Source organism: Hyperolius riggenbachi, chromosome 5, assembly GCF_040937935.1.
Source record: "Hyperolius riggenbachi isolate aHypRig1 chromosome 5, aHypRig1.pri, whole genome shotgun sequence".
Classification (NCBI taxonomy): Eukaryota; Metazoa; Chordata; class Amphibia; order Anura; family Hyperoliidae; genus Hyperolius; species Hyperolius riggenbachi.
The window spans coordinates 137,982,547-138,006,198 of record NC_090650.1 but is presented as its reverse complement, the minus strand read 5'-3'; the positions used below and the strand labels follow the sequence as shown (position 1 = coordinate 138,006,198).

At 42.1% G+C, this 23,652-nt stretch overlaps 1 protein-coding gene across 8 annotated transcripts in view; it reads left to right on the top strand.

Annotated features, from left to right (window-relative positions):
• The window catches only part of TRAK1 (trafficking kinesin protein 1), a 318,154-nt gene that overhangs the window by 219,816 nt on the left and 74,686 nt on the right, over positions 1-23,652 (top strand). For all 8 annotated transcript variants that reach the window (XM_068236310.1, XM_068236308.1, XM_068236307.1 and 5 more), the window contains 3 exons: positions 11,620-11,696; positions 15,990-16,106; positions 23,214-23,314. In XM_068236310.1, coding sequence (XP_068092411.1) covers positions 11,646-11,696; positions 15,990-16,106; positions 23,214-23,314 — 269 coding nt within the window. In that variant the 5' untranslated portion in view covers positions 11,620-11,645. The remainder of the gene's footprint in view (positions 1-11,619; positions 11,697-15,989; positions 16,107-23,213; positions 23,315-23,652) is intronic.

The window sequence follows — 23,652 nt, the reverse complement described above, 5'->3', positions numbered from 1 at the left end:
GTCTGCACTTTATCACTCCAGCATGAAACATGCATTTTATAACATTCAGTACATTTTTCTACCTGAATTTTTTTTTCCAAGAAAAAATATGTATGTATGCACAATTTAGTTTACCATCTCTTTGCTTTCAGCATACAGGCTACAAAAAAAAATAATGCCTGGTTTCCACGCAAGGACGCTGTATGCCTTTTTCTCGAATGCGATCTGATTCTGTGAGTTGCCAGTGCTGTCTGCTGCCGTTTTTGTGCTATTGCGTTTCTGCCACTGTCAATTAAACTGAATGGGACTTTGCAGTCACAGAAAATTGCACATTTTGGGATAAAAAAAATTGCATTCTGCTATAGTCTTTCCTGTGCGCTTTGCATTTGATAGTAAGAAACAAGCAGGTAAAGCAATTTGCTACCGGTCATAAAGACAAATGAATAGATGTTGTCACTCCAGCAGCCGCAATCTATTCTTCTCACGCTTCTTTGTCTTGGACACTTAATTCCCTGGGTCAGGTTGACCTCTGTCTGGAGCAACATGTTCTAGCCATCACTGTACACAGGTTTCTCATGGACACTTTTTTCCCCTAGAAGTTACTTATATATTACGTAAGTGTATTCCAAATATGTTGATTCTAAGTAATGGTGTTTGCAAAACAAAAATAAAAACAACCTGTTGCAGCAGGTTACACATTTTCGTGTCCTGGCCACTGACATTCAGGTTGCTCCTCTGTCCTCAGTAGAAACCCATGCCCCAGCTCTTATGTACTAGTCATGTGTGGTCAGTGTAGCAGGGAGAGGTGGCAACTACTTGTTTCACTGAAATTATACCTCCTTATCAACTGCCAGTCTCTAGTAGGGAAATCACGTTTAAAACCTGCCTCCCTGCTCCTTACTACTCATATAGCTATTAGAGATGCTTATTTGATGCTCATTTATACTGCTTGGAAATGACCATGATTGGTCAGTTTTGATGTTAAATAATATTTGTATCTGCTTAGGATTATTTACATCTCATTGACTACCTTTAATAGCAATCCTGTCTGTCTTTTTCCCAAAGTAATGTCAATGTCATTTGTTTAATATTTTCAGGCTACTGTAAAATTGGTGGAAGCAGTTGTATTAACCACTTCCCGACCGCCTAACGCACAGAGGCGGCCGGGAAGTGGAGCCCTCAAGGACCGGCTCACCCACAGAGGCGGCGGTCCTTCTAAGGGCATGGGCAGAGCGATCGCGTCATCCGTGACGCGATCCTCCGCCGGCGCCTGTCACCGCTCGCCCGCCGCAACATCCCGCCGGCTATACGGAAGCGCCGGCGGGATGTTAACCCCGCGATCGCCGCATACAAAGTGTATAATACACTTTGTAACGTTTACAAAGTGTATTATACAGGCTGCCTCCTGCCCTGGTGGTCCCAGTGTCCGAGGGACCACCAGGGCAGGCTGCAGCCACCCTAGTCTGCACCCAAACACACTGATCTGCCCCCTGATCGCCCACAGCACCCCTCAGACCCCCCCCCCCTGCCCACCCCCCAGACCACTGTTTGCACACAATCACCCCCCTAATCACCCATCAATCACTCCCTGTCACTATCTGTCAACGCTATTTTTTTTTTATCTCCCCCCCTGCCCACTGTCAATCACCTGTCAATCACCCATCAATCACCCCCTGTCACTGCCACCCATCAATCAGCCCCTAACCTGCCCCTTGCGGGCAATCTGATCACCCACCCACACCAATAGATCGCCCGCAGATCAGACATCAGATCACCACCCAAACGCAGTGTTTACATCTATTCTCTCCTCTAAACACCCACTAATTACCCATCAATCACCCCCTATCACCACCTGTCACTGTTACCCATCAGATCAGACCCTAATCTGCCCCTTGCGGGCACCCAATCACCCGCCTACACGCTCAGATTGCCCTCAGACCCCCCCTTATCAATTCGCCAGTGCAATATTTACATCTGTTCTTCCCTGTAATAACCCACTGATCACCTGTCAATCACCTGTCAATCACCCATCAATCACCCCCTGTCACTGCCACCCATCAATCACCCCCTGTCACTGCCACCCATCAATCAGCCCCTAACCTGCCCCTTGCGGGCAATCTGATCACCCACCCACACCAATAGATCGCCCGCAGATCCGACATCAGATCACCACCCAAGCGCAGTGTTTACATCTATTCTCTCCTCTAAACACCCACTAATTACCCATCAATCACCCATCAATCACCCCCTATCACCACCTGTCACTGTTACCCATCAGATCAGACCCTAATCTGCCCCTTGCGGGCACCCAATCACCCGCCTACACGCTCAGATTGCCCTCAGACCCCCCCTTATCAATTCGCCAGTGCATTAGTTACATCTGTTCTCCCCTGTAATAACCCACTGATCACCTGTCAATCACCTGTCAATCACCCATCAATCACCCCCTGTCACTGCCACCAATCAATCACCCCCTGTCACTGCCACTCATCAATCAGCCCCTAACCTGCCCCTTGTGGGCAATCTGATCACCCACCCACACCAATAGTTCGCCCGCAGATCTGACGTCAGATCACCTCCCAAGGGCAGTGTTTATATCTGTTCTCTACCCTAAACACCCACTAATTACCCATCAATCACCAGCTGTCACTGCTACCTATCAGATTAGACCCCTATCTGCCCCTAGGGCACTCAATCACCCGCCCACACCCTCAGAATGCCCTCAGGCCCCAGCCCTGATCACCTGGCCAGTGCATTGCTTGCATCTATTCCCCCCTCTAATCACACCTTGAGACACCCATCAATCACCTCCTGTCACCCCCTAGCACACCTACCTATCAGATCAGGCCCTAATTTGCCCCGTGTGGGCTCCTGATCACTCGGCCAAACCCTCGGATCCCCCTCAGACCCCCTTCCGATCACCTCCCCAGTGCATTGATTGCATCTATTTTCCCCTCTAACCACCCCCTGAGACACCCATCAATCACCTCCTGTCACCCCCCTAGCACTCCTATCCATCAGATCAGGCCCAATACAACCTGTCATCTAAAAGGCCACCCTGCATATGACCGGTTCCACAAAATTCGCCCCCTCATAGACCACCTGTCATCAAAATTTGCAGATGCTTATACCCCTGAACAGTCATTTTGAGACATTTGGTTTCCAGACTACTCACGGTTTTGGGCCCGTAAAATGCCAGGGCGGTATAGGAACCCCAGAAACGGACCCCATTTTAGAAAAAAGACACCCCAATGTATTCTGTTAGGTGTATGACGAGTTCATAGAAGATTTTATTTTTTGTCAAAAGTTAGCGGAAATTGATTTTTGTTTTTTTTTCACAAAGTGTCATTTTTCACTAACTTGTGACAAAAAATAAAATCTTCTATGAACTCACCATACACCTAACGGAATACCTTGGGGTGTCTTCTTTCTAAAATGGGGTCACTTGTGGGGTTCCTATACTGCCCTGGCATTTTAGGGGCCCTAAACCGTGAGGAGTAGTCTAGAAAACAAATGCCTCAAAATGACCTGTGATTAGGACGTTGGGCCCCTTAGCGCACCTAGGCTGCAAAAAAGTGTCACACATGTGGTATGGCCGTACTCAGGAGAAGTAGTATAATGTGTTTTGGGGTGTATTTTTACACATACTCATGCTGGGTGGGAGAAATCTCTCTGTAAATGGACAATTGTGTGTAAAAAAAAATCAAACAATTGTCATTTACAGAGGTATTTCTCCCACCCAGCATGGGTATGTGTAAAAATACACCCCAAAACACATTATACTACTTCTCCCGAGTACGGCGATACCACATGATTGGCACTTTTTTGCAGCCTAACTGCGCTAAGGGGCCCAAAGTCCAATGAGTACCTTTAGGATTTCACAGGTCATTTTTGTTTCAAGACTACTCCTCACGGTTTAGGGCCCCTAAAATGCCAGGGCAGTATAGGAACCCCACAAATGACCCCATTCTAGAAAGAAGACACCCAAACGTATTCCGTTAGGAGTATGGTGAGTTCATAGAAGATTTTTTTTTGTCACAAGTTAGCGGAAAATGACACTTTGTGAAAAAAAAACTATTAAAATCAATTTCCGCTAACTTGTGACAAAAAAATAAAAACTTTTATGAACTCACCATACTCCTAACGGAATACCTTGGGGTGTCTTCTTTCTAAAATGGGGTCATTAGTGGGGTTCCTATACTGCCCTGGCCTTTTAGGGGCCCTAAACCGTTAGGAGTAGTCTTGAAACAAAAATGACCTGTGAAATCCTAAAGGTACTCATTGGACTTTGGGCCCTTTAGCGCAGTTAGGGTGCAAAAAAGTGCCACACATGTGGTATCGCCGTACTCGGGAGAAGTAGTACAATGTGTTTTGGGGTGTATTTTTACACATACCCATGCTGGGTGGGAGAAATACCGCTGTAAATGGACAATTGTGTGTAAAAAAATCAAAAGATTGTCATTTACAGAGGTGTTTCTCCCACCCAGCATGGGTATGTGTAAAAATACACCCCAAAACACATTGTACTACTTCTCCCAAGTACGGTGATACCACATGTGTGGCACTTTTTTGCACCCTAACTGCGCTAAAGGGCCCAAAGTCCAATGAGTACCTTTAGGATTTCACAGGTCATTTTGAGAAATTTCGTTTCAAGACTACTCCTCACTGTTTAGGGCCCCTAAAATGCCAGGGCAGTATAGGAACCCCACAAATGACCCCATTTTAGAAAGAAGACACCCCAAGGTATTCCGTTAGTAGTATGGCGAGTTCATAGAAGATTTTATTTTTTGTCACAAGTTAGCGGAAATTGATTTTAATTGTGTTTTTTCACAAAGTGTCATTTTCCGCTAACTTGTGACAAAAAATAAAATCTTCTATGAACTCACCATACTCCTAACGGAATACCTTGGGGTGTCTTCTTTCTAAAATGGGGTCATTTGTGGGGTTCCTATACTGCCCTGGCATTTTAGGGGCCCTAAACCGTGAGGAGTAGTCTTGAAACGAAATTTCTCAAAATGACCTGTGAAATCCTAAAGGTACTCATTGGACTTTGGGCCCTTTAGCGCAGTTAGGGTGCAAAAAATTGCCACACATGTGGTATCGCCGTACTCAGGAGAAGTAGTATAATGTGTTTTGGGGTGTATTTTTACACATACCCATGCTGAGTGGGAGAAAGATCTCTGTAAATGGACAATTGTGTGTAAAAATAATTAACAAATTGTCATTTACAGAGATATTTCTCCCACCCAGCATGGGTATGTGTAAAAATACACCCCAAAACACATTATACTACTTCTCCTGAGTACGGCAATACCACATGTGTGGCACTTTTTTGCAGCCTAACTGCGCTAAGGGGTCCAAAGTCCAATGAGCACCTTTAGGCTTTACAGGGGTGCTTACAATTTAGCACCCCCCAAAATGTCAGGACAGTAAACACACCCCACAAATGACCCCATTTTGGAAAGTAGACCCTTCAAGGTATTCAGAGAGGGGCATGGTGAGTCCGTGGCAGATTTCATTTTTTTTTGTCGCAAGTTAGAAGAAATGGAAACTTTTTTTTTTTTTTTTTTTTTTTCACAAAGTGTCATTTTCCGCTTACTTGTGACAAAAAATAATATCTTCTATGAACTCACTATGCCTCTCAGTGAATACTTTGGGATGTCTTCTTTCCAAAATGGGGTCATTTGGGGGGTATTTATACTATCCTGGAATTCTAGCCCCTCATGAAACATGACAGGGGGTCAGAAAAGTCATAGATGCTTGAAAATGGGAAAATTCACTTTTTGCACCATAGTTTGTAAACGCTATAACTTTTACCCAAACCAATAAATATACACTGAATGGGTTTTTTTTTTTTTATCAAAAACATGTTTGTCCACATTTTTCGCGCTGCATGTATACAGAAATTTTACTTTATTTGAAAAATGTCAGCACAGAAAGTTAAAAAAATCATTTTTTTGCCCAAATTAATGTCTTTTTTGATGAATATAATAAAAAGTAAAAATCGCAGGAGCAATCAAATAGCACCAAAAGAAAGCTTTAATAGTGACAAGAAAAGGAGCCAAAATTCATTTAGGTGGTAGGTTGTATGAGCGAGCAATAAACCGTGAAAGCTGCAGTGGTCTGAATGGAAAAAAAGTGGCCGGTCCTTAAGGGGTAGAAAGCCCACGGTCCTCAAGTGGTTAAGTAGCCTTACTAAGCATCATACAACTTTTTTTTATATTTATTTTGAGTTTGTGTTCTTAGTAGTTATAGGTACGTTCATAGCTGTACAAGTATCTTCACTTTTTATTTTATAACTCATATTGTGTAAGCAAAATTTTTGAATTTTATAACAACAATGTGAGAACTATATTATCATTTCCCAATGAGTCGTGCTCATTAAATGAGCTTAAATTGAAAGCCTTCCTGGTTTATTGCTGCAGCCAGCCTATGGGGTGGTACAGAGAAACAGTTTCCAGTGGGTGAAGCAAAGTACACCTGCACAGGTAAAAGGAGTGCCTCTGGCTGCTCCTCGCCTTTATTTATTGCTTAGAATTATCACACGTTGGCACCTTCCATCTATTAATCATCACTTGAGCTAAAAATATCCAGACTGTGTCTCACGTACGCTCTCAAAGCAGACATTATTGGAGATGGTGAAACTAAAGCAAATATGCACACTGATTAAAAGGACAACTATGACATGTATGTTCACCTCAACTAGCAACAATGCTGTCTTGACAGCTGAAAAACTGATGTAAGTAAACAGCAAAATCTTTATTTCCTTAATGTGAAAGTTTTTACAAATGATCCTCAGCTGCATACTGAATACTCTTTTAGCACTGTACACTGGAATTCTTACAATGCTCTGCTCTGCTTTTCACTAACACAAGCCATTTACAAGCCTGCATAACAGAACATATAAAGCTGAGCTTGTCAGCTGGAAGCACCTAATCCATCCTGGATTTGTCTACAGAAATTCATAAGAGCAAAGTTTCATTAAACCTAATAGGCTTGTGCCCGGTAAAGTTAAAACTCCACGTTCCTCTGTATAGTTAGTTACAATTGCAGTAAACTGGGAATTTAGAAACCCGAGGAACATATGAAGTAGGCAGCAGAAATACAATGCAGTGTACTATATTGCATCCCCAGTGTAAGAGAGGTTCAGCACAGGGATTTATCACCCCCTTTCTTTATAGCTGTTCTGGAGGGAGCAGGGAGGCCACCATCTCTGCACACTCCCCCCAATAGTTAAATAGCTGGCTGTGTCAACTAGTGTCTTTCAGGACTACGTTTTGTCCCAGTGAAGGGCATTAGTGGTGGTCATGTCTAGGAGAACTCTAATGCTGGGAATACACGGTTCGTTTTTGCCTTCGTTTAAACCTTCGTTTCGATTGTGCCTTTTGTCCTTTTCGATCCCGAAATAATCGATCATACGGTTAATATCACCACCCACGGTTTCGTTTTTTTTTCGATTCTGATGGTTTCGTTTTTCCAATGATCGAAGGCTGCAAAGAAACGAAACGAAAATCCCTTTTTACAGGGACGGACTAGCATAAACGAATATATAATCGATCTGAACAGCCATCAAGCCTACCAATGGCTCGATTAGATGGATAAAGAGAGATAATATCAAACATGTTCGATCACTAGTCGTTCGTTTTTGGGGTCTATTAATCGAAACTATAATGAGATTATGACTATTTTCACATACGTTTTCAACACTCGATTCGTTTACCGAACGAATCGAAGGTTTAAACGAAGGCAAAAACGAACCGTGTATTCCCAGCATTAGAGAAGCATGTGATCTGTTTGATCAGCCAATAGATTTGCCAAACTGATTTGCTGTGGTCACATCCTGCTTTAGCACATGATCATGACTAGCAAATCATAGACTTGCATATTTTAACCTGACCAAACTTATCACATGCTTCTCCATAAGTTCTCCTCGACTGACCATCACTAATTGTGCATAATTTAGGACCTACCAGCACCAAAACAGCATCATGACATCCAGGCATCTAGCTTCTTTAAAAGTAAATATGATTGATTACTAAAATTAACTGACTGCTCAGTAATGGCTTGTGTGATTAGCTGGACAGGGCAGAAGACATTAGAACCTTGGAGGAGTATCACCCTTAGTAATCAATGACAATCTCAGTATCACTATCAACAAAGTGGAACATCACTTTAATCATTAGTAGTTCTCATTGGATATACAGTATACCTTTTTGTTAACCAACTTCCACAGCAAAAGAGGCTGAAGGTCTTTTTTTATATGTGACTGTATACTAATTGGCCCATTGGATATACATTTTACTCTATTTAGGCAGGTACAGTAATAACTCTTTACCAGGTATTTACTGTGGTACTTTTCTGAGCCTTATTTATCACATTTGGCTTAGTTTTATGCAAAGTAACTGGATGTTCTGCTGTTGATTTTGAACAAAGGCATTTGTATCAGAAACACTGGAGACACTGTTCTGTTATCAACCTCTTCCGTTTTGTAGATAAATTAAAGTATAACGTGGTATTTATTTACAGTGACCAAACATCTCAGTTTACCTGGGACATGTCCCAGAATTGGGGTCCCTTCATCCCAGGCACAGATATCTCCCAGGTGAGCTACTATATATACCAGCTGCCCTTCTCTGTGGCTGCACATTTGGCTACCATGCTCTGTGCCCGCCGCCTGAAAACATTGGCCTGCCCACAGATCAGAGATGTAGCAGAGTAGGAAGGGGGGGGGGGGGGGGGGCATCTGTCCCCTGGCACAGCATCCAGGGATTAGTGGGTGGCATAGAGCACAGGACAGACAGGTCACTAGAGAGTCTTCTTGAATCCCTCCTCCAATCATGTGTAGCAAATGGCGCACCCTAGCCAATCACTTGGGCATAGCAGGGCAACACACCTTGCTATTTGCTGGCCATTGTGCATGGCTTATTCAGAGTAAGCCATGGGGAGGGCATGTCACGTGGAGACTGAACCTGGCACCAGGAGGATCCTGGAAATCAAGTCAGCCGGATAATGTAGGACCCTGCAGGTAATGGCTCACCTTTTGCTAGTGACCCAGATGGGAGGGAATCCTGCAGAAAAGTGTCTCTTTTGCTTGTGAGCCAGATAGTGAGGGACCCTGCAGATTGTGTCAGTTAGAATCTCCCCACCCATCCCTGGAATTCTTTTGTACCCCAGAACCCCCCCCCCCCCCCCCCTTAGCTGTTTTTGGACAATGGGCTCACACTTCTTAACTATGTGGGGGGAGATTCTGCCTAATCATAATTTTTTTTTTTGGGGGGGGGGGGAAGGGGGGGCAATGCTTAAAGTGATCCTGTAAGGATAGATAAGGTGAAAGTGTCTTAAGGGTGAACTTCAGCCTAAACAAACATACTGTCATTAAGTTACATTAGTTATGTTAATTAGAATAGATAGGTAATATAATCTCTTACCGACCCCGTTTTAAAAGAACAGGCAAATGTTTGTGATTCATGGGGGCTGCCATCTTTGTCATGAGGGCAGCCATCTTTTTGGTTGAAAGGAGGTGACAGGGAGCAGGAGACACAGTTCCAACTGCCCTTTGTCCAGATCACCCCTCCCAGCTGCACGTGCTAGGCTTCAAATGACAAATTAAAAATGTAAAAAAAAAAATTGCACCAAAACAGCAGAACGAGAACAACATCAGAAATCCCATCATGCTTTGCACAACATTAGGGGAAAAATGCCCTGGCAGTTTTTTTCTGTGCAGCTACAAATGAGGCTTGTATAAGAGAAAAAAGTTCTGATGCTGTGAAACAGTTTAAGAAACACCAGGCCTTTCCAGTGCTGCTGAGTCAATTTTTAGTCTGGAGGTTCACTTTAAGGAAGTTCCTGGATAATCCGGAGGCTTCCAGAATCCGCCTCAAGCCCACCGTTCCTTCACACTGCACAAGGGCCCTCTAAACATATCTGACAAGTGCTTGTTGTGTTTGTTCTTGTAGCCGGAATCCACTCTGTACAAGCACTGATGTGTTGCGTATGAGCGAGTACAGTCCATGCTGTAGCATGAAGCCGATTGTGAATGAGCAGCCTTCTGGTACTGTGGAGGTGTGGACCATGCAGAAGCATGCAGATGTTTCACAAAATGATTTGTGAAGGTTTTCTTGACTGCGTTGTGAATTTATTAGGATGGCTGTAATGCTGCACTGTGAAAATGATATGCATCAGCAGCAGATCTTTATCTGCCCTATATACTGTATATTGTTCAACGTTATTCTGTGTTGGTATGTAATATAATGTTCCATGCCCACCTCCTGACATTGGCCCGCTGACATTGTTTTCACTCACAAAGAATAATTCTGGGCAATGAAAATCTGAGGTGTGTAGAAAGTTTAGCTTTTACTTGGGATAACTATGTGGTGTCAGTGTGCAGACAGAATATTGCTGACCTGCTTTGCATCATACTGTCATCACATCACAAGGGAAATGGTGGCACCTTTTGTAGGTAAACAAGACAGATGGTAAAGGACACCTATGGAAAAGTCCTAGTGTAAACATTCTCTGGGAATTGCAAATATTACTTAAAGATGCAAATAATGACTCCTTTGTGGCAGTGTGTTCTTTGATTACCTCTAAATTAATCAGATTTATCTGAAATGTTGGACAGCAGCAGTTGTCATCTTTTTAAAAGCTATACTACGTTCATATCAATATCATGCTAGTGACCCCTATGGAGTGGACTCTCCAAGGTTTTGACCCGAACAACAGTGGGAAATGTTGGTGTAGATAAGTGATGTAGCAAATCTAACCCCTCCCCCCTTCCCCTCAGCAATTAAGAAGCAGAAATATGCAACCCTCACCAGGGATACATTGAAACATAGTGAGGATTGCTGAAAGCAGAGTGAATTAAAATGTGTGCTATTGCTGCTATTGCAGTCCTGTATACACACCTATACTAACAACCTTTAAATTAAGGTCAGGAAGGAATCAGTAATCCTCACTATGGCGCTGGTTGTAAAGTTTTATACGTAATAGCAGAACATACGTATATTTTTTCCTGTTCAAAGTTTCCTCGTTGTCAAATTTATCACTGGCTTAATTTCTTAAAGTGGACCTGAACCTTTGCACAGGCCAGAAGGAAAACTGAGAGAAATGCACCCTATATGTATATTAGAGGGGTTAGCCTGTCTAATTGCCCCTCATCTGTGTCTAATCACAAGTTGTAATCCTGAAGCTGAAGCTCTTGGGTGGACTTCACAATAAGGAGGCTACTCATTTCTATGGAGAACAAAAAAAACCTGTGAGCCCTTGTATTTTTGCTGTTACTGCTAAAGTCATACATTGTACATGCTTCTTCGTTCGCTAGTTATCAATAGGTAAGATCGATGAGATGTAAATCATTTCTCCTTGCATTCAAATTCATGTCAATGTTTTGCAGCTTGAACTTGGACCAATAAAAATTGACAGGAAGTTATTCTTATTGGTCCAATTTGAAGCTGCGTATAATTTACATGAAATCTGAATGCAAGGAGAAATGATTTGCCTCTCATTGATCTTACCTACTCATAACTAGCAACGAAGAAGCATGTACAATGTATGGCAAAAATGCATTTATGCAGTGGTTATCTGTTTTAAACTTGTTAAATGGCAACTACTTAAAATTGTATTTCTTATCTTTCCTTTCAGTTTTATGTGCTGAACGAGTTGGCCAGATGACTAAAACATACAATGATATAGATGCCGTTACACGACTTTTAGAAGAGGTAAGTCCCCCAAAGTTAGCCATTAAAACAGTTTACCCTAAACGCTGTTTAACAAATGTACGCTGTGCTGACATACTGTACATCAGTGCAAAGCAAATGTCTTGGGCATTGTGTTATGTCACAGCTCTGGTGCTGCTGCACAAGATCCATCAAATAAATGGCATTTAACCTGGTGTCCAGAAAAATGTTCTGTGTCAATACATGGCAACACAGTGTGCCGAGACACAACAGACTGGCATGAAAGAGCCATGGTATGAGTCCACCAATCATTAGCTTGTGACAGGGCCGGATTTACCATACGGCACTATAGGCACGTGCCTACTGGCGCCTGATGATGGAAAGGCTGCTCACTCCCCTCCCCGAGTGCCTCCCTCCTTCCTTCCCTATGCAGAGTCCAGATGAGCGTGTAAATGAGAGGTTACTCACTTGGGTCTCTGCATTCCACTGACAAGATCTCCCTTCAGTCAGGGGCACCTCTAGCTACTTATTACTGAGGTTCTTCTAGCTACCTAACTCGTGGGGGCAACTCTAGTACCAAGTAGTATTGGGTAGCCAGAAGCACCCTCAATATTAAGGGGCACCTGTTGCTACTGATGACGGGCAAGGAAAGTAAGGGAGAATTGACAGCTCGGACTGCCAGCATACTTATAGTGCAGTTTGGTGGGGGTTTGTAGGATCATGGAGGGCGAAATCTAAGGTGCCAGGACATCTGTGCCTATAGGTTCCTGTGAGGCAAATCCAGACCTGCCTTGTGAAGTGCCTTCTCTGCAATAACACTATGCAGTTAAGCCAGTGTAAACTGGCTCTACATTTTTATGTTGTAGAAGGTGTAGGTTTGCGTACTTAACCCACAAACTATCTCATGTATTTTTCAATTTGCATCCTGTTTTTTATCATCCTACAAGTTCCAAAAGCTATTCTAATGTGTTCTGGCTTACTGCAGCACTTTGTACTATCACAGTCTCTGTAATAAATCAACTTATCTCTCTCTTGTCAGACTTGTCAGCCAGTGTCTGGAAGGCTGCCAAGTTCTTCAGTGTTGTGGTTCTGCTATGAACTCCCCCTTCCAGGCCCCTGTATGCACACTGCCTGTGCATTATTTAGATTAGAGCAGCTTCTCTCTTCTCTCTTATCTTTTACAAGCTGGATAAATCGTCCTCTGAGCTGGCTGGGCTTTCACATAGTGAGGAATTACAGACAAGGACAAAGCTGTTTGCAGGAAGAAAAGAGCAGCCTGAAACTTCAGTGCATGGGGGAAAGAAACACACAAATGATCTCTTGAGATTCAAAAGGAAGGCTGTATACAGCCTGCTTGTGTATGGATGTATATTCTATGTGTGGACATACTGTACATCAACCTACTTCCTGTTTTGGTGGCCATTTTGTTTGTTTATAAACAAACTTTTTAAAACTGATTTTAACCACTTTTAATGCGGCGGGAGCGGCGAAATTGTGACAGAGGGTAATAGGAGATGTCCCCTAACGCACTGGTATGTTTACTTTTGTGCGATTTTAACAATACAGATTCTCTTTAAGTGTTGTACACAAGCATTTCTCTGTTCAGTTCCACTTTTGTAAAACAGATAAGAATCGAGTTTATGATCTCCTGTATACATAATCCATTTTATACTTGAATGTTATAAATATAAAAAGGACCTTTCTAATTTAGGCTGCAGCCAGCTTGTACATCCTAAAACTGCCCAAAAATATTGTCAGAATTCTATATGATTAATTGTTTTAAGAAGAATTATTTAATAAGCTTTATATTTAAATAAGTATATTAGAAGCCCTGTATGTTTCAATAAGCCTTAAATTGCTGAAGACTATTACTGGTCTGTGTTAGTGTCAACCTGACCAATCTTATGTCTGGGAAAGAACAAACACATTCCAAACTAATTAGCAGAAGGACACATTATCAGAAGTGCGTCATGAATGACATCGTTTAGTCTCAATGTCTGGGGCAAAAAAGTCAACCAGCAGACAAGATGGCTGGTGACGTCCATTTTAATCAACTGCGTCAGAAATGACCTAATCAGAATTTATAAACCATAATATTATGATTTAGGTATTCAAAACATGATAAAGCATTGACGCATGGAAGCTTTAGCCAATCAGAACCTGGGATTCAGGGAAATTCCAGATTAGGCAGCCATATTGCATCCAATCACTATAAAAGTAGGAGCTGAAAGCTGATAGTTTGCACATGCCTACCAATCTCCTGAGAAGACACATGAGGCAGAAGCTACCTTCCCACAAGTGGTTCTAGATGCTTAAGAGATGACAGAGAAGGGGTAATATGCTTAATATTCTGGTGATTTACTTTATTAATTTTTCAGCATTAAGTTCTGTTAAGATGTTAGCAAGAAGTTTTTTTAGAAGCTATTTGTTATGCTATTTCTTTAAGAAGATCACTACAAGTTTTACACAGCTACTAGATACAAAGCTATTGATACAGATGAGACTACTTTTGACCTTATTAAACATAACACAACTGTTATATTATTTTTTGAATGTGCTTAGAAGATTGATGATCGCTTGGCTATAAAGCCTTGATGAGATGGAATACTGTTAGAAGGAAACACTACTTGGAACTGTTCATATTTTGTATATATGCTGTATGATAAGCAAATACAATTTTTTATATAAAATCCTATACTGAGTGCTCTGATTCATTTCAAGGTACACTGTCAATCTATAATTACTGTTATAGAGGGTTCAGACCCCGCTATGCCAGATTTATATGATAGCAACGCTTTAAGGGCTGAAAAAGGCAAGAACCGCTCAGGTTTTTGACAATATAGACTAATTTAGTATGGTTTTCAAAGGCTGGAAAAGGTGGGCGAGCATGCCATCCATGTAATATAGTATCACACCTGCAGTGACATTCGTGAAATGACATAAAGTCTGTAAACAGTGAGCAGACTTGGAAATAGATGAATGTTGATTAATTCCAACTGAAGCAACAACTATACTCAATGGAGAAAAATCATCTGTTTTTCTTGGAACCTTCTGCTTCAGCTTCTGTTTTTCTCCTTCTTCCTTTTAGCCAGCTTAAAGATGTTACAGCACAGAATAGAGTTCCTTATCAAGATCTACAAAATAATGCTAGGTACACACAATGCAATTTTCTGACAGATTTACTGTCCGATCGTCTATTGCCAACATGTTCAATCTGATTTATGATCGATTTTACGATCGATTTATTTTTTCCATTTACTTCTATGTTGGAAATAGTCGATCTGACAGTAAATCTGTCAGAAAATTGCATTGTGTGTACCTAGCATTAAGATTTGTACACACATATTGACCAAAGTGGTCAGCAGAGGCAAGAATCTGTGTGTACAGGTGACTGCAGAAGTTACTTAATGATCCCACATGCCAAATCTTGGCATGGTGGCAGAGTCCATTTTCCTCCTCGTGGATGCTGCTCAGTTTTTACCAGCAGCATTGTCTCTCATCCCTTCTTCCTAGATGTAGAATACATCAATGGTGCTTTTGCCTAATAACACATCTGTGCAGGTTTAAGTTTGATCGTGGCTGACAACACAGATTGAGGGGAAATTGGGTGTGTGTACAAAACTTAAAGGCCATCATACCCTATAAGATGTTTGCAGAGTATCAGACGTTAGGCTTCAATGAGCAATCAACTCTAATCAAAATATATTGAAAGCCAGGGTTGAAATGAGAGAAAGAATGATATATGTTTTCCCATGTGGTTCAAGCTGGTTTTCTGCAGTCTATTGATAAGCTTCTAGATACACTCAGAACAGACTGGAACAGAATCCTGTGTCTCAAATTATTTTCATTTGCAGTATCCACAGAGGCTTGATAGCTTTTTATGTTATTGAGAAACATGAGAAAAGCTATAAGTTCTTTGCAAAATGTCCTGCAGGAGCTATACTATATAAAGCAATAGACACCCCTGTGAGTTCTATACTCAGTGTAGTGAATGTGAGCAAGGTGGTTTGGAGAAGTTCTAGAAGTGTTCTGGTACAAGCCCAAGCAGTCAATTCCCTGAAGGACGTTGATAAGGGTGTGCCAGGTAAATACTTTTTTATGGCTACTGATAGCAACACAATGCACCATCTTTGTGTAGAACCAGGTGAGCAGATCTCAAGTACATAGAAACCAATTTTAACAGACCAATAGAAGCCCCATTCTTCCCACTTCAGTGGCAGGTGATTGTTGCTATTTGCTTGTTTTGGCTCATACCGGTGATGTAAAGAAAATAAGTTTACCCAATGTGGTTGTTTGTCAGTACAGAATAAAACAACAACTTTCTTTCACCTACAGAAAGAGCGAGATCTAGAGTTAGCTGCTCGGATTGGCCAGTCTTTGTTGAAGAAAAATAAAACACTTTCAGAAAGGAACGAGTACCTTGAAGAGCAAGTTGAACATATTCGAGAAGAGGTAAGGCGTGTGTTCATTGTGTTGTTATCTTGTCTATCTTGCTGCTATTACTGTACATAAGATTTCATTGATATCTTCCTTTGAAAGAATCAGAATGACTCATGTGCACAGTTAACAGATAAATTACACAAACAATTAAATAAGGATAATTGGCACTTACAATGATTTATTATTATTGATTTATAAAGCACCAACATATTGCTGGATACACACGGTGCGTTCACGCACTCGATTTTCCCGTCGATTCCCGTCGATTCGTTTATTTCCAACATGTCCGATTTGGATTTCGATGGATCGTTAGGTCGATTCGGCATACTTTGCATGCGAATCGACCTAACGATCCATCGAAATCCAAATCGGACATGTTGGAAATAAACGAATCGACGGGAAAATCGAGTGCGCGAACGCACCGTGTGTATCCAGCATATTCCATGGTGCTGTAAAAAGTAAGAAAAACAAACATGGGGTACATAATGATACAGACAATGCTATTCATCAAATATGGACAATGGTACTAAATACAGAATAAGTAATTACAATGACAAATGTAACATGATGAATACATTGTTTAACAGAGTGCAAGTTATGAAATGAGCAACAAATTCCAAGACACAAAAGGGTGAGAGTGCTGTCTCCTTCCGAGCTTATTGTTGCTGATTGTTTCAAATAACACTTGAGGAATTGTTATTGTACAAATATGCTTGTCAGCTCTTTGCCAAGCAGTCTGTTCTGCTCTATGGAGAGGGGAGGAGTGTGAGATGCTTCACTGTGGACACAGCATTTATAAAGCTGGCCAATTTCTGAAGGGGAGGCCACCAACATTGGCAAACATTTATACTTCTAAATGCTCAAGCTAGGGTGCTGTGTCCTGTTTTTTTAAGCAGATGCTCCACCCATGCTGATATGAAATCGCATCTGAATCCAATATCCGAGTCATTGTGAGGATGTGGGGATTTGGATGAGATATCCTAGAAAGTGCAGCAGGCATGCCCTGCATGTGAATTTGGAAGCTGCCTATTGATTTCAGTGGGCTGCAATTCTGCATCTGAGTTCACTTAGGGGGAAAAAGACAGGAATTGCACAAATGGAAACTCCACCTTACTGAATGTTTCCAAAATGTACAATTTAACCACTTCGCATCCAGGCCTTATTTCCCCCTTTATGGACCAGAGCAGTTTTGACATTTTAGCTATGTCCTTATTTAATCAGCAATAACTTTATCCCTACTTATGACACCTAAATTAAATATATATCGTTTTTTTTTCCAAGACAAAGTAGGCTTTCATAGTATGGCATTTTTCCCCCTCAAACAATTCTGTTTTATATGCATTTTAATGGGAAAAAGAGGGAAAAAAGAAAAAAAAAACTATTTCTCAGTTTTACTTATTCCAGTTTACAAATTCAAAACACAACAGTAGATTAAAAAACACAAATTTTGTTTGGCTATTTCTACCATTTATCACAAAACTTAGATAATTTATGGGTGAAGATATTTGATTATGAAGTAATGCTACAGTGTATATTCTTTTACTAAATAAACGTATTTTAAATGGTAAAAATCAATCTTCTTGGCTCAGGGAACATATATTCCCTTTCCCCAATTATTGCTGAAGTAGATAGTGCCGGAGTTGTGTACAGGAACAACGCTCAATCGTGCACAGCTGTGCTTCAGTTACACAACTTATATCTACGTCCTCGTGGCTTAGATGAAGTCACAGAGGATATAGATATACTGTAGTGGTGGATAAAGTGGTAAAGGATATGAATACATGCCAGATCTGACCAGCTAGCTTGTTTAATTTTGTACTATTTTATTATAACCCCTGAGTTGTTAGTTCTGTTTGTGTTTCTATTGCAATGATTTTTTCTCCATAGCAGTTAATTGTGAAAAAGCTTCAGATTTTCAGTGTTTAGGGCCAGAGCCCACTGACACAGTTGTGTCCTCTTTTCAGTTACACATCAATGTTAAGGTTGCTGAAAAACGGACACAGCTGCATTAGGGGGCTCAGGCCCTTAGCACAGGGAGACCTAGACACTGGACTGCACATCAATTGTCCTTGCAGTTACAACTGAAAGCAACTGATTAAAGGGGCACTATGGTGAAAAATTGTAAAATTTAAAATATGTGCAAACAGACAAATAAGAAGTACATTTTTTTCCAGAGTAAAATGAGCCATAGATTACTTTTCTCCTATGGTGCTGTCACTTACAGTATTTAGTAGAAATCAGAAGCGACAGGTTTTGGATTAGTCCATCTCTTTATTTGGGATTCTCTGCAAGGCTTTCATTCTTTATAAAGATATTCCCTTAAAAGGATTTAAACAATGATGCTGGCCAGCTTCCCTGCACGCTACACAGTTTTTTGGCAGTTGGACAGAGCAACTGCCATTCACGAAGTGCTTTTGAAATTAAAGAAAATCCCGAGAATCCCCCATGAGGAGATGGGCTAGTCCAAAACCTGTCGCTTCTGTCAAATTTCTACTGCCTGTGTAAGTGACAGCAACATAGGAGAAAAGTAATTTATGGCTCATTTTACTCTTTAGAAAATGTACTTCTTATTTTTACAGTATGTTTGCACATATTTTAAATTTTAAAATTGTTTGCCATAGTGACCCTTTAAGTGTAAAAGGGCCCTTAGAATTAACAGATTCTTATTAGGTGCCAGGGAATACCTTCTCTTTGTGCTATTCAATTGTGTGTGCACAATCCTAATACAAACAAATGAGAGGTAGGACAGCATATGAGCCAGGCAGAGACTGCTGTTACTACAGCACACAGCAAGGTAATGAAAAGACTTCTGCAGCTCCTGATCTGCAATTAAAAAAAAATATATATTTTCAAGGTGTTGAGAGGTTTTAGCACACAGTACTGATTTCACCACAGGCAGTCCCCTAATGGCAAACAGGTTTAAGCTTTCAAACAACTCTGGCATACTGACACTTGGCATAAACATTGTTTTTTGTATTGACAAAGTTCAAATACCCCCTGAACCCGTGTAAAGTACCCGAGGGGCATGCGTACCATGTATAGAGAACCTAGGTACAAGAAGCTAGAATCTAGCATACTGCCACAAAAGTACAGCCTGGGCTCAGGCATACAAGTGAACTTGAGGGTGAGAGTTATATGGAGGCTGCCATATTTATTTCTGTTTAAAGGGGTTCTGTGGGGTATTAAAAAAAAAAAAAAAAAAAAAAAAAAGCTTCACTTACCTGGGGCTTCTACCGGCCCCCTGCAGCTATGAAGTCCCACGCCGTCACTGAAGCCCCCTCCATTCGTCACCGCCGGTGACCTGCTACTTATTAGTCTAACTAGACGAATAGCACTAGACGAATAATTAGCAGGTCACCGGTGGCGACGAACGGAGGGGGCTTCACTGACGGCGTGGGACTTAATAGCTGCAGGGGGCCGGTGGAAGCCCCAGGTAAGTGAAGCTTTTTTAGGGTTTTTTTTTACACCGCACAGAACCCATTTAAGCAATATCAGTTGTCTGGCTGTCCTGCTGATCCTTTGCCTTTAATACTTTTAGTCACATGGCCAGATTTATCAAGCGTGTCTGAGACAAAATATTAGTAGGTATTTAGAAATCCATGCAGAACTGTCTCAGGCATCTTAAGAATTCATTAGATAGTGCAGATTCCTTCTAAAACAGTTGTTTAACCACTTGAGGACCGCCCCCAGCCGATGGGCGGCGGCAAAGTCTGGGCCTAAACGACCGCAATACGCCCATCGGCGGGGGCGGCTGCGGTCGTGGTAATGCGGTAATTGCATCATTCGTGACGCGATCAGCCGCCGGCGACTGGCTCCGCCCCCCTCACGCTGTAACCCGCCGGCCGTTCGGAAGCGCCGGCGGGTTACTAGCACCCGGATCGCCGCTGTAATAGTGTATAAAAGGCTTTGTAATGTATACAAAGCCTATTATACAGGCTGCCTCCTGCCCTGGTGGTCCCAGTGTCCGAGGGACCACCAGGGCAGGCTGCAGCCACCCTAGTCTGCACCCAAGCACACTGATTTCTCCCCCCCTGCCCCCTGATCGCCCACAGCACCCCTCAGACCCCCCCCCCCTGCCCAACCCCCAGACCCCTGTTTGCACCCAATAACCCCCCTAATCACCCATCAATCACTCCCTGTCACTGTCTGTCAATGCTATTTTTTTTATCCCGCCCCCTCCTGATCACCCCCCCACCCCTCAGATTCTCCCCAGACCCCCCCCCCCGTGTACTGTATGCATCTATCCCCCTGATCACCTGTCAATCACCCATCAATCACCCCCTGTCACTGCCACCCTTCAATCAGCCCCTAACCTGCCCCTTGAGGGCAATCTGATCACCCACCCACACCAATAGATCGCCCGCAGATCCGACGTCAGATCACCTCCCAAGTGCAGTGTTTGCATCTGTTCTCTACCCTAAACACCCACCAATTACCCATCAATCACCCCCTATCACCACCTGTCACTGTTACCCATCAGATTAGACCCTAATCTGCCCCTTGCGTGCACCCAATCACCTGCCCACACGCTCAGATTGCCCTCAGACCCCCCCCCCCCCCCCCGTATCAATTCGCCAGTGCATTAGTTACATCTGTTCTTCCCTGTAATAACCCATTGATCACCTGTCAATCACCTATCAATCACCCATCAATCACCCCCTGTCACTGCCACCCATCAATCACCCCCTGTCACTGCCACCCATCAATCAGCCCCTAACCTGCCCCTTGTGTTAGAATTTAAGTAGGCCTCAGTTGTTTGGCCTGAGTTTAGGTAAAAGGCTTGTCCGCAGTGTATGCCTTTAAAATAAATAGAGTTCTTGTGATGCAGGCAGAGGCATCTCAGGACCTGCGTGTAGCGCAGATACTGAGAACATGTTCCTAAAAGAAGGCCACCGGCCTACTCTGACCTCAACACGTACACCACAGGAACAGTAAACATAGGCCGTGTTTACCAAAATACCACATTCCAGTAAGTAAAGGAAAGGTGACATTAAATATTAATCGAGTAGGTGTGTATTATGACACCACGAGGGAAGAAGAGTGGTGAGTCCCGTGACGCGGGTGAAGATTGTCACTTACCCCTTGCTGTATCTCGGAAGCCATTGCTGGTTTCCCCGATCTAGTAGTCTGACACTTTCCGGACAGCCTGCATCTCCGCTCCGCTTGTCTCCTTCCCTGCAGGGTAGAACATCCGTCCTGGTACCGGTACCCCTGTATGGTTGGTCTGTGTGAGTGTGTTGCGGCATGTCTGGGCACGGAGCGCTCCAGTTGTTTTAATTGGTTTTATGGCTTATCCCAGTGTGTGCAATCCCAACAATAAAGTTTGTTATATATTTTTGAAGCCTGCTGAGTGATGGCACATGATTTAATTTTCTAAGTAAATAGACAATTGTGTGTAAAAAAAAAATAAAAAAATTGTCATTTACGGAGATATTTCTCCCACCCAGCATGGGTATGTGTAAAAATACACCCCAAAACACATCCCAAGTACGGCAATACCACATGTGTGGCACTTTTTTGCAGCCTAACTGCGCTAAGGGGTCCAAAGTCCAATGAACATCTTTAGGCTTTACAGGGTTGCTTACAATTTTGCACCCTCCAAAATGCCAGGACAGTGAACACCCCACAAATGACCCCATTTTGGAAAGTAGACACTTCAAGGTATTCAGAGAGGGCTATGGTGAGTCCGTGGTAGATTTCATTTTTTTTTGTCGCAAGTTAGAAGAAATGGAAACTTTTTTTTCCTTTTTTTTTTGTCACAAAGTGTCATTTTCCGCTAACTTGTGACAAAAAATAAAATCTTCTATGAACCCACCATGCCTCTCAGTGAATACTTTGGGATGTCTTCTTTCCAAAATGGGGTCATTTGGGGGGCATTTATACTATCCTGGAATTTTAGCACCTCATGAAACATGACAGGTGGGCAGAAAAGTCGGAAATGCTTCAAAATGGGAAAATTAACTTTTGGCACCATAGTTTGTAAACGCTAGAACTTTTACCCAATCCAATAAATATACACTGAATGGGTTTTTTTTAAATCAAAGACATGTAGCAGAATAACTTTCGCGCTCAAATGTATAGGAAATTTTACTTTATTTGAAAAATGTCAGCACAGAAAGTTGTCATTTTTTTGACAAAATTCATGACTTTTTTGATGAATATAATAAAAACAAAAACTCGCAGCAGCAATCAAATAGCACCAAAAGAAAGCTGTATTAGTGACAAGAAAAGGAGGTAAAATTCATTTAGGTGGTAGGTTGTATGACCGAGCAATAAACCGTGAAAGCTGCAGTGGTCTGAATGGAGAAAAAGGCTCTGGTCCTTAAGGGGCGAAAAGACTGTGGTCCTTAAGTGGTTAATAGGAGGAGCTAGGAAGGTATCTCAGACAGTGCAGTGTGTGAGGGGAATTGCTGTTGCTGAGGTAATCAACACACACCTGCTGTATTGATAGCAGCAGACTGAGAAGGAATTCAGCAGGGGGGAGGAGCACATCACAAATCATGTCTAGCCTGCACTCTGCAATCATGTCTAGCCTGCAGTTTTTCATCTTTAGAATTGCTATCAAGCACTTCTTAATCTGCAGCAGTTTAGGGGTGGATTTTCACTTTTCTTAACTGTAGCGCAGCTCTAGAAATTCATGCTAAATTGCCACTATTACCTAGGATTTAAGAAGGTTCTTATTATTATGCAGAACTGTTCTCCCTGCTGGTTAGAACAGATTAAGAAGAGAAAACTGTCAGTAATGCGTTGATAAATCTCCCTCATACACCTTGAACAAGCATGCAGCAGATTAGGTATTTTTGAGGATATTGTCAGAACTGACAGGTTATCGGAGCTGACTAGCATGCTTGTTTCAGGTGTGTAATTCAGACACTACTGCATCCAAAGAGATCAGCAACACTGTCAGGCAACTGGTATTGGAACTGGTAAAGGAAACCATTTTGGCAGCCTCCATGTCACTCTCCCCTCGGGTTCACTAAAGGGATGGCCAGACTGTAAAGCTGTCACCTCTAATCTATGGGTATGCACATAAATAGTAGGTGTCTGAGCACATTATACATGCCTGTATTATATCAGAATACTGACTTACACTAGTTAACTGTCAATTTGTATTATTAGGTATCACAATTACGCCATGAACTGTCTATGAAAGATGAGCTGCTTCAGTTCTACACCAGTGCAGCTGAAGAGAGCGAGTCAGAGTCCATTTGCTCCACACCGTAAGTAGGCTAGGTTTAGTGACTGGGTTTTCTCATTCATTATGTGTTTGTGAACAAAGTGCAAGTTGCCTCCCTGGAGCTCCACCTCACGTCACAACTCATTATTCTTTGATCACTGTGTGTTTGCACATGGTGGTAGAATGAGGAGATGGAAAGATATGGAAAAGATTTTGTTTTGTTTTGTTTTGTTTTATAATCTGCACAGGCTATAAATGGCTCCAATATAATCTTTTCTTAACCTCCCTGGCGTTATGATTATTTACAGATTTAAGGTCTAAAAACCATAACATTTTTTCACAAGCTTTTAGACCCTAAAAACAAGAAGAAAAACATACCTC